The 11,746-nt window shown below is 39.6% G+C and overlaps 1 protein-coding gene across 4 annotated transcripts; it reads right to left on the bottom strand.

Annotated features, from left to right (window-relative positions):
• Positions 1–2,501: 2,501 nt before the first annotated feature.
• On the bottom strand, positions 2,502–9,227 carry LOC110464708. 4 transcript variants are annotated; one of them, XM_021520064.1, is made up of 2 exons: positions 9,142–9,227; positions 2,502–4,963 (listed from the first exon to the last, which is right to left on the bottom strand). In XM_021520064.1, exon 2 carries the CDS (start codon positions 4,652–4,654, stop codon positions 3,326–3,328), a length of 1,329 nt encoding a protein of 442 aa, XP_021375739.1. In that variant the 5' UTR covers positions 4,655–4,963; positions 9,142–9,227; the 3' UTR covers positions 2,502–3,325. The 4 variants fall into 4 exon arrangements, with proteins under 4 accessions (XP_021375739.1, XP_021375737.1, XP_021375738.1 ...); XM_021520062.1 differs by lacking the exon at positions 9,142–9,227 and adding an exon at positions 9,052–9,134; XM_021520063.1 differs by lacking the exon at positions 9,142–9,227 and adding an exon at positions 7,869–7,944.
• Positions 9,228–11,746: the final 2,519 nt, after the last annotated feature.

Raw genomic sequence — 11,746 nt, 5'->3', positions numbered from 1 at the left:
CTGATAACTTGGCCGATTCCCCTATCGGATGTATGCTGGTCACTTTGCCGATTTCTCTATCGGATGTATGCTGATCACTGGCCCGATTCCCCTATCGGATGTATGCTGATAACTTGCCGGATTCCCCTATCGGATGTATGCTGGTCACCTGACCGATTCCCCTATCGGATGTATGCTGGTCACTTACCCAATTCCTCTATCGGATGGTTGCTGGTCACTTGGCCGATTCCCCTATCGGATGAATGCTGGTCACTTGCCCAATTTCCCTATCGTATGTATGCTGGTAGCTTGCCTGATTCCCCTATCGGATGTATGCTGGTTACCTGACCGATTCCCTTATCGGATGTATGCTGGTCACTTACCCAATTCCTCTATCGGATGATTGCTTGTCACTTGGCCGATTCCTCTATCGGATGTATGCTGGTCATTTGCCCAATTCCCCTATCGTATGTATGCTGGTAGCTTGCCCAATTCCCCTATCGGATTTATGCTGGTCCCTTGCCTGATGCTCCTATCGGATGTATTCTGTTCACTTGCCCGATTCCCCAATCGGATGTATGCTGGTCACTTGCCTGATTCTCCGATCGGATGTATGCTGGTAACTTGGCCGATTCCCCTATTGTATGTATGCTGGTCACTTGCCTGATTCTCCGATCGGATGTATGCTGGTAACTTGGCCGATTCCCCTATCGGATGTGTGCTGGTCACTTGCCCGATTCCCCTATCGTATGTATGCTGGTCACTTACCCAATTCCTCTATGGGATGGTTGCTGGTCACTTGGCCGATTCCCCTATCGTATGTATGCTGGTCACTTGCCTGATTCTCCTATCGGCTGTATGCTGGTCACTTGCCCGATTCCCCAATCGGATGTATGCTGGTCACTTGCCTGATGCTCCTATCGGATGTATGCTGTTCACTTGCCCGATTCCCCAATCGGATGTATGCTGGTCACTTGCCTGATGCTCCTATCGGATGTATTCTGTTCACTTGCCCGATTCCCCAATCGGATGTATGCTGGTCACTTGCCTGATTCCCCTATCGGATGTATGCTGGTCACTTGCTTGATGCTCCTATCGGATGTATGCTGTTCACTTGCCCGGTTCCCCAATCGGATGTATGCTGGTCACTTGCCTGATTCCCCTATCGGATGTATGCTGGTAGCTTGCCTGATTCCCCTATCGTATGTATGCGTACAATCGGGAACCGTCGGCACTTTCTTTCCATATACGGAAAGTGCCGACGGTTCCCGATTGGTCAGCGTACTGTTGATCTGGACACCATTATTCATTTAAACACCGTCTACTTGTGTTTTAATCTGCTGTGTGTCATCTCTCGATATTCTCTGTAATTGTCCCTCAAACCTGTTATGTGTCCTGGTGGTATCCGAGGTTTCTGTAAGAGAGTCTCGTTAAAACTCTCACAAGCATGTCCCCTATTTTCGCTTGTAGGCGAGGCAAGTGACGTGTATCATTAGAGACGTTGTAAATCTTGATTTGCCTTGTACATGGGGGAAAACCACATTCAGATAAAATCCAAACATAGCTCGGGGTTACTCCAAGTGGAATGAAATACCTTTACTGCTTTATTTTAACACTTCCGGGGAGGTATTTCTTAGCTGGTACACATGCCTGAAAGATTATTATAACTGTATGATATAGGGGAAACCTTTAGACTATGATTACCGATCATTTTAAGATGACTGTATGTCATAACATTAGTAATGTAGAATAAAAACTGAATTTAAATTGACGAGAAACTGCAGTTTAAATATCAAATCAATACACGTGAAACACCCTTCTTTCTGCATTCTTTTTTTTAAATATCCTAGTTCGTAAAGTCTATCTTGGAGCGATGGGTTAAATCAGTAGATATTTACATATGTATAACAGTGATTTAACAATGGCCTGCATTTATTTTCAACTACAGAATTGTATTTTAACATTTTGTTGTCCATGTTAGCCTGCGGTTAATTCTGTTTCGTGATTATTCTTCTTATTCACAATGTCTATGCATAGTTCAGAAAAGCCTGTGATTATTTTCCAGCTTAGAATATGGCATGTGATTATTTCCTGGTTCACAATCGCCTGTGATTATTTCCTGGTTCACAATCGCCTGTGGTTATTTCCTGGTTCACAATAGTCTGTGATTATTTCCTGGTTCGCAATGGCCTGTGGTTATTTCCTGGTTCACGATGGCCTGTGATTATTTTCTGGTTCAACATGCTCTAGTTTATGTTATGCTTCAGAATAGCACGAGATTAATTCTTGATCATAGTGCTGCGTTAGCATGCCTTTATTTATTTTTTATTTCAGCTTTAGCTAAACATGTTTCATTTATACTGCGTTTCAACCATCTCACCTTAGTAGAAACAAACGACAAGGCAAATTGTTGGCGGGGGATTGACACGAAGCCGTACGACCACGCTTTTATTCTGATCTCCGAGGTATCGTAAAGTCACCGATATTGTGTAATATTAGAAAAAATATCGTAACGCAAGAAATCTGAGAAGACGTTTATTTGGGATGCTGAATGTCAAATTTATTTAAATGACATTAAACTACATCGTGCATGCTTCTCGGCTAAATAACAAGGATCGATTACTAGACTGTAAACATCAGCGTGGCTCCCCCAGTTGTCAGGCAGTTGGAGGGACCATGTAGCTTCGATGTACCAACGTGTTAATCCCTGAGAAAAGTTCCACAAAATGTACAAAGTAATTACAAACCCAAGCTCCTCCATTCTCACACAGTAGTACATCGTAATTACAAACCCAAGCTCCTCCATTCTCACACAGTAGTACAACTTACCGTCAGTAAGTTTTCGTCTTCGATATCTGTTTAGTTTCCATATTTTTCCATTAATGTTGTTCCCATTTACAGACAAGTTGTATCTTTGCCAGTAAATCGTCACTTTGGGCAGTATTCCAACTGTCTCACTTAAATACAATTAAAGACAACTTAACGAAATAGCAGGAGCCATATCTCACAGTGTCACTTACACCTAGAATATATAGTAAAACCCAAGTATATATTTTATCATTTAGCACATAAATTATGATATTTATTCTCGCATTTTGATAGCGATTACATATCTTTCTCTGAAAAAGACCCTTGATTCAAACCTCGTTAAAGCGTTATTGGGATTTATCTTAATCCAGATAATTCTACTAACAGATACTTGTGTTAGTAAGGGAATTTTGTTACTACGGACGAATTATACAAGTGATAACCTCCCTTGTATGGTCATACGCTGGAACTGTTTAAGTACGACTCGGTTAAGTATGGCAAACACAACTTAGACAACTGAGCATGCGTAACAGATATCCTATATAACGTACTGGTAAACGTTAACACTCCCAATCCCGTTCCCGACCCAGAGTCTGTGTTCCCGGTCTATTCCGAGAGCTGAAGGACACTCCACACCGTCCCCGGAACTGAGCAAGAACCGGACGAAGTGTCCATTTTTATCCAGTAAATGGATACAGTCGTTATTCCAGTCCGACACAAGCACGTGTCCGTATCGGTCACGTGTGACACCGAGAGGGTAAAACGGGTTATCGAGAGGGTCGTCAGGGGGCGCGTTATATGTGACCTTGACATTTCCAGTAGAATCCATGACAACAAACTCTCGTCTACTATTGTTGTTATCAGAGAAAAACATGTTCCCGTTAGAGTCCACGGCGATTCGGTGAGGGTCATGTGGTGCAACGTCGATGTCAGAGATCACGTGACCCTCCTCCGACATCTTGACGATCAAATAACGGTTGCTTTCGCTCTTTCCCGGGATCCTCTCGACACCACAGATGTATATTTCCCGCGAATCAGATACAGTCATACCTCGAGGAATAAAGTTGAGGGTTGCGAACTTCGTCATCTGAAGATGTTCATCAATTCGAGTTATCACAGTGCCGTTGTAGGTAGAAACTAGTAAATCTCCGCATGACGTCATAACCATGTGGTCAACTGCGACATCCAAGGTCAAGGACGCTTTCGTAGAACCGTCGATATCGTACAGATGAATGTCTTTGCTCCCCCAACCACAACAAATCCAAGCCTCGGTCGCAGAAATAGGCAATAGCGCGTGGATGTTGGGTGAGCTTTCATTGCAATTAAAGTTAGCAAATCTTTTGATCAAGAACCTCGGGGACTGAACTGGTGCATGTGATTCTGTCGAGATTGGGGACGGTAGAGTTATATGAAAATATTCTATCGATCCAAACATCGGACTGAGATCATCCTGGGAAACACTTGCCGATTTAAACGTCAGACAAACCCGTTCTAGATCAGTTAGCTTTTGAACTTGTATAAGCTCTTCGTCCAATAACTCCTCCTCGTGGTAGGAAGTGTTTACGGGATCGTGGCAAGTTAACTCCGTACACCGTTTGTTCGATGCCGCCTTTCTAGACGAAAACTCTACCAGGGTTTTTTGTATTTGTTGTTCGTGTTTAGCCAGCCTGTGTAATTCAGTGTCCTGTAAGTCTAGAACACGTTTAGTCAAAGTTTTATCTATCTCGTCAATGGCAGCGTGCAGAAACCCCGTTCGTCTGTGTATGTCCGACACACATTCGTCTGTTATATCCTGGAGATGCTCTCTCTGGCTGGCAGATTCCGACAGCGAACGTTCCAGGGTGGAAAGGATGTTATCTAAATACATCCCGTATAGTAATTACTGCAGCATCCGTGGTTTTGTTGATATTAGTTGAAAATATACTTCATTTGACCAAACACTAACTGAACAACACGCCAGAATCAAGCGTTGTGGGGTCAACACGACATGATGTTAAACTGGAACATGTTGGAACATTGTACGTGTGTTGCTGGTTATCTATTACTCGCTGTGTTAGCTGGCGCTGATGTCCTTCGTCGACACTTCCGCTTTCTCCATAGACGCGGGCAAGGTCATGTGTGTGTATGGTGCCGCACGTGCCGTTATCAGGCGGGGAAACGATGGGGTTATCACTCCCTGTAATAGAAATGGCGATTATTCATTAACATCGGTTCTGATCAATATCTTCTGTAAGGGAATGCAATATAAGATAAATCTATAACAAATGCCTGTACCTTATCTCAACTTTTTACTTCCCCGGGACCTTGCTGATTGTACGCGTGTATGTAATGACAAAGTCATATATAATCCATACTGTAACAATTCTATACAAACATCGGCTAGATGTCATTCTATAATTTTAGGTACCTTGCCAGGAACATGAAGTCCCGATTTAAACACCAACAGAATCTAAGGTTTTGAGCCTTTATTCCGACTGTTTACCATTATTGCGTCTAGCTAAAAGATCAATGTTGTGAGGTCGATATTGCTCACTACGGAAATATAGGTCACCGATATGTTTGACGGCAGTAGTCAATATAGCTTATCTGGACCCATTGCTAAGTGTGAGTCGTGTGTAATAAACAGAATTGTCAACAAGATAATTGGAAGTATAAAAACACGCTAGCTCTAAATATTACGTTCTACCCATCATTCCTACAAAAATGAAGAAAAAAAAGTTAATCGATATGTGTGAATTTTAAGATGAAGACCCATAAATAAAGACTTCTATTACAGACGCGTAGGTTTACCCGCGTTTCTGCGATCTGTTCGTCTTAAGGGTATATCGATCGTTTCAAAAGAATTCCACACAAGAAAGGTTCAATTTGCCCCGAATTAATCCCGATAAAGATCTAGTAACATTGAATCGCTAACACGTTATACAGTTACAACTGTTAGCCTACTCTTCCAATTACTTTAAAGTGCGAGAAAATAATGGAGATAGCTCTCACACCAAAATTATCGTTACTAAGTGTCAGGCGATATGTAACATTTACACGAAAAAGGTAACTTCACAATAAAAAAAAAAACATCAAAATTATCGTTACTAAGTGTCAGGCGATATGTAACATTTACACGAAATAGGTAACTTCACAATAAAAAAAAAAACATCAAAATTATCGTTACTAAGTGTCAGGCGATATGTAACATTTACACGAAATAGGTAACTTCACAATACAAAACAAAAATAGGATTTGTCCTTCAATATGCTAAACCAGAGACGAATATATACGTCTCTGCGTAAACGGAATGTGTTTAATTGATCTATATTGGAAATGTTGGGCTACACATCACGACTACTAAACAAGATATTGGAAATTTTCTTTTTCTATCACAAACGTTTTGTTTCGGGAGAATACAGCTTTGTATTTTGTTTGTCTAGCAAGTCTTGTAATTTAAGGTGACAGGTCTTTCGGGAAACTATACACTATACGATCTACTGCAGTAATACAATATACTGCAGTAATACAAATTGCAAATCTAAATACTATTACAGCTGTATACAAATGTACCTACAGCACAACTATCTACCTCCAGTAGTAGACGTCACGGAAACATTACCCTGGTACATTACTATAGCTGACGTACACAAAGACATCATTACTCATACATGGCTAATGGCTCCCCGCCCCCTATTGACATCACACATGTCATACATTATCAATACGCACTTAAGCAAGGTACCATAGAACTTTGCCATACTGCACGGTCCCTGGATTTCGCGTTTCGTTGTATGATTGGGGTGGGGGAGGTGGAAGTTTTGCTGAAGTTGAATGTTTTTCAACAGAGGGGGATATAAAAGAAAATTAGAGGTGTGCAAATGTTATTGTCTTAGCGCTGTTATTTTATTTTCATAATTGTTGTTATTTATTTAATTCCTTTCAATTCCTAAAAATGCGCGAGATACTTAAAACAGACAGTTGAAATGGATGTGAAGGGTAAGCCGGGATTTGTAATCATTCCCCAACTGTTAACTGATAGAGTGATGTACGTGAAATTGTAAACTATTTTTTTTTAAAAGGGGACATTCTGGTTCTCACGCACCTGTGTTAAATCAGTTAAGTAGAATCGACCCATATACATTGTATGAAGTACATACTACATACAATGTAAACACTGAACTATAGGTTAAATATAGAAATATATGTAAGAGTAAATGTAACTTACTATGTACACACATATACCTGTCGGCGTGTGTGTATATATATATATATATAATATGCATTCGATAGAGTGAGTACCATTAGCTATGTCCACGATTAGGGAAGGTTAAGACGCCATAACTTGTACGATATAAACACAGTGTGAAGGTCGAGAGATACCAACAACGAGAGCATGACCTCGCATTACAGCAATATAGTAATTAGGTACTTTCTTTGTTAACGGACAAAGCTGTGATAAGCCGTAACGAGGATAAGTCGGGGGGAGTAGTGTACACACGTTAAACTATTGTACAGAAAAGTAAACATCCGCTTGTACATACCAAAACATAGTGTAGAAAAACAGTGTACGTACAGGGTCTAGATTATATATCTATCATATGTTATCTGAGTACAAGATACTTATATTCGGAGAAATACATACATTTCTGCTTAAAACTAAAATATGAAAACGTTACATCTTTTAGATAATTTAATTAGAGCGTGACGAGTATGTTGTTATATAATATGCATGTATGTGTTCTTGCAAACGGTCGACTTGACGCGGAAGTATTGTGTCGTTAATCTTGCTACATGTCCTCGTGTGAAAGGGCAATATGATCTTCCTCCTCCTCCTTTCCGAACCCCTCTCATTACACGTATATGGAGCAAGTGACTAAAACACACTGCATACGTGTGAAATTGTGTCATTAGTGTAATTAAATTCATGAATATATTACATCCCTTTATATGTGTACTTTACCTGCTGACAGAATCCATTGCAATTAACACGATTATATTTCATTCACATGCCTGGTGGCGCTGCTGTCACTCAGTAATGTACATAATACATTTATATAGCGCCACCAAGTGGGGAAAGTTCGACAAAACGTCATACTTACATGTTCTATATACATCTGCATGTATATAAACTTTTACTGTATTGTAGTTTCTTCTGACACGAAGGATTAATATACTTAGTTCTCCGAATATATGCCTTCTATAATCATTTATCTGAGGTAAACATTTAGATAACCGATATTCTATTTTTGTAATAGTCTGACAGTTATAATCTGTGTCGTCACACTGTACTATATTGGTCAACGGTATATATATTATTAGATTACCTTTTTATTGTAGAACACATTCGCCTGAGAGAGTGAGACATAACGGGATCAGTAAGCCAGCAGGTCACAAGTTCACACAAGTCATAAAGACCACGGACATATATAGATGTCTGTAAAATATTATTTGGCAACCAAATACGAAGCATAAATCTTCCTATTATACTGAATAGAGTGAGAGTTCCAGGGAGTAAGGCACCCTAAGCTAGCTTTATGATTTCAGTAACATCATTGGGGCGAGGGTCTGACAAGTTGTAAGAAGCTGTGCCCGATCCCTTTAACTGTTACAATGTCAATGAATATGTTTAAATGAATGAGTAACACCATTGATGATGAGGGTTTCCAATGTAGATAATTCCAGAAATAAGTGATAGACAACCATGACAAGGGCTATAAATTAGGAATTGTCATTGTCTTAATGATCGGGTGATGGATAAGGCCCACACATTTGATAGTAACTACACGATTTGGTTAGCGATACAGCATGCCAAAACTACATTAACTGCACCATACATCTGTTTGTCCTTCCAGAACTCATCAGTGATGCCAGGGCCCCAAAAAGGTGAACATACAAACTGGGTCTAAACTACTGTTGAAAAAGAAGGGAGGTGCATAACAACGCTTCATTATAAGAATTTTCAAAATTGGAAGTGAACTGGTTAATTTAACATTAATAAAGTGTTTCTCATGAACCGTGCCACTGTGACCCAAAAGAGATAAGTGTGGCTATCAAGGTTACGGTAAACCTCTTTTAGAGCAATACTATAAGTCCTTTTAAAGAAAAGTACTGAAAAACAATGTGTGGAAACCTTAGCTTTAGCTCAACGACTGTTGTATACGTCATATCCTATATGATAGTATCGTTAAGTAAATGGTCACGCCCACTCGACGTAACTTACCGTAAGCATTACGTCACTAGATAAGAGAATTGTTATAACGCGTTTAACAGTATAATACGTACCGCTATAGTGGAACCTGTATACACTGAGGTCACGATGGTCACCCGCCGGGGAAAATGACCCACGATCTCCGCCGAGATGAAATGCCTCACCTGTTAAATAGATGACCCATGCCCGCCAGGTAAACGGTACAGCTTCATAATTAGAATTCAGGCCAAAACCTACACGTGTCCATGTATTAGGGCTTGAAGGTATTTGTGACAGAGTGTTGTACACCTGAAGGCGTAATGCACACTTTGTAATTTAATTAATAGCACAGTTTCACCTGTCGTCTACATGTATAACATAATGTCGGACACAGCGTTATAAACATGATAGCCTCTAGGGGGCTTGTCATCCAAACACAGGCCAGTGAAGTTCAGGTTGTGTTTGTTGATTTGGTAAGTGTTTATCTTAGGACGATGTCCACAAATTAAACAATGTAGTCACACCATGGTCATTTTAAAGTGGCACCCAACCGAAATGATGAAATGCTTTTTCTTTGACACGACAGTATGACATATCTGCTAATCAACTGTCTAACCAGGGGCGGCCAGTGTGGCACATTTAAAAACAAAACGGAAAAAAAATTACAAACAAACAAACAAACAAACAAAAAAAAAAAAACTTTCATGTAAGAAGGAAAAGACAGAAGTTTCAAGAGTAATAATGGTGACAAAAGGTCAACAAGGGTTTCCTTGGAGTTCCCCATGGTAATTTGGTCTACAGCATCAAACCGGTTAAGTAGATTATCGACGGCTAACTAGCATAACCCGATACATGATAATTGTAAACTACCGATAACCCGGCTCGGTAACAGGAACCTGGTTTTAAATTAACTAGGTCTACTGCAGGATGAAGAAAAAAGTGTGCAGAAAACTTTCAAAAATTGCAGAAACAAAGTCAATACAATTGTAACTCAGTAATGTTGTGAAGGACATATTTGTCCTTTTAGCGTGTGCCGTGTTCCTTGATACTCCTAGTATATAGAACATGCACGGGTTGATTTAAGATAAACAATGAAAGCAACGTCTAGCTCAGAAAATGATCGTCCAACAGGACCGACTCTGTCAGCAATTCTCAAACAACCGATCTTCTTGAGTCCCTAGTAGTTTTCATATTAATGAATTTGTACAATTTTAAGCGATTCTCGAATTAGCTGATGGTCATGGTGAGATACTAAGATGATCTTACCGGCTTACCAGCCAGTTGCTGGATCTTACTGATCTGATTCGCTAAAATAGAAAATTTGGTTACTCATGGTTTATTTGTTATTCAAGTGATGCTGTCGTGTTTGGTTCTGTTTTCTGCGCCTCTCGCCGAAGATCTTCCTTCAACTCCAAATGTCCAACGATTTTCGTACGAGCTTCAACCATTTATAATTCCTCATCTGTCTGAACATGTATTCTTAAAACATGATCCTTTTGGTGGTAAGCGGTGGCCTGTCAATGTGACGAGTCTGCAAATGATGTGCCGTCAAGATCACCAAGAAACCAAGAGACCTACGAAGCAACGGATTTTTCAAGTCAAATCGTGCACAGATTTTAAATATTTTTGGCATTTGGCAATTTTTGTAATTCTGTTTGGCATGTTATGAGGGCTTGGCTTTAAGCTGAACTGATAGATGGGATTTTTCTATTAAACGCTGCCTACTTTTCACATAATTCAGGAAATGCCTCCGTAAGCGTTTTCTTGGAAACAAAACCCATGTAATTTATGATTGTTAATACCTCCCAAGCTTACATCGCGATCTTCGAACAAGGCTGAATATATAAGACTACATTGTTTTTTCTGGATCAGCAACTGAATAATACAAAAGATATATCAACGGTTGACAGTTTCACTCAAACTGTCGTGACGTAATGCAAAAATGTAAAATTTCAGGAAGCGAACGAAGTACCAGTGAACACGCGTCTGTGTACACTTCTATATGGATCACCTATATAAACGATTCCTGACATTTTTTAAGAGCTTGACATCTATCCTCAATTATTACCAATCTTAAAGTGAAATTGTCAGATGGTGGGATTTTGATTCACTTCAGTAAAGGACTGTCATTGCCTTTTGCCTTATTCATATGTCTAATGCAGTTCCCTTTGTCGATATTTTTCAGTCATTTCCCAATGTTGGCAAATTGTTTCAGCATTCTTACTTATCCATACAGCGTACAAACTGTCCAAAAGGTCTTCCAGTGTTCTCACAAAATTCATCTGTATAATAAAAAATAGCCCTATTACTAACTGTGTAACATGTTCCAACATTTACGAACACTTTGTACATAAAAATGTGTAATGCATTTGTTTAGCAAACTCTTATCTTGAGGACAAACAGTAAACCGAAACGCCTTGAGGACAAACAGTAAACCAAAACGCCTTGACAAACAGTAAACCAAAACGCCCTGGACAAACAGTAAACCAAAACGTCTCTTCCTATTTGTAATTATTGGCATTATGTCTTGTTATTGTGACTACCTTTTGGCTACAGAATATTTAGTTTTAAAATTGTTTATAAATTTAATTTTGTTCCGAAGTTATACGTTGCTATTTGAAGTTTTAAAGCATTATATATGCCTTACAGAAAGCAACATCATCAAAAATAAATACAATCAGTAATACATTTAACTTGTCTGGTCATATCTGGTGTATTGAATTCTGGTAAGTACAATGTGACACCGAACCAGGCTTGAGGTATTCTAAGATTATCACGTACCGGTTTAGA

This window comes from Mizuhopecten yessoensis, unplaced genomic scaffold (genome assembly GCF_002113885.1).
Source record: "Mizuhopecten yessoensis strain PY_sf001 unplaced genomic scaffold, ASM211388v2 scaffold11023, whole genome shotgun sequence".
In the NCBI taxonomy this organism is placed as follows: domain Eukaryota; kingdom Metazoa; phylum Mollusca; class Bivalvia; order Pectinida; family Pectinidae; genus Mizuhopecten; species Mizuhopecten yessoensis.
The sequence above is the reverse complement of the archived record's forward strand: the minus strand, read 5'-3'. Positions and strand labels throughout refer to the sequence as shown.

Coding starts and splice junctions, on each gene's coding strand:
- LOC110464708 (XM_021520064.1), bottom strand. CDS start 4,654: ATGTATTTAGATAACATCCTTTCCACCCTGGAACGTTCGCTGTCGGAA.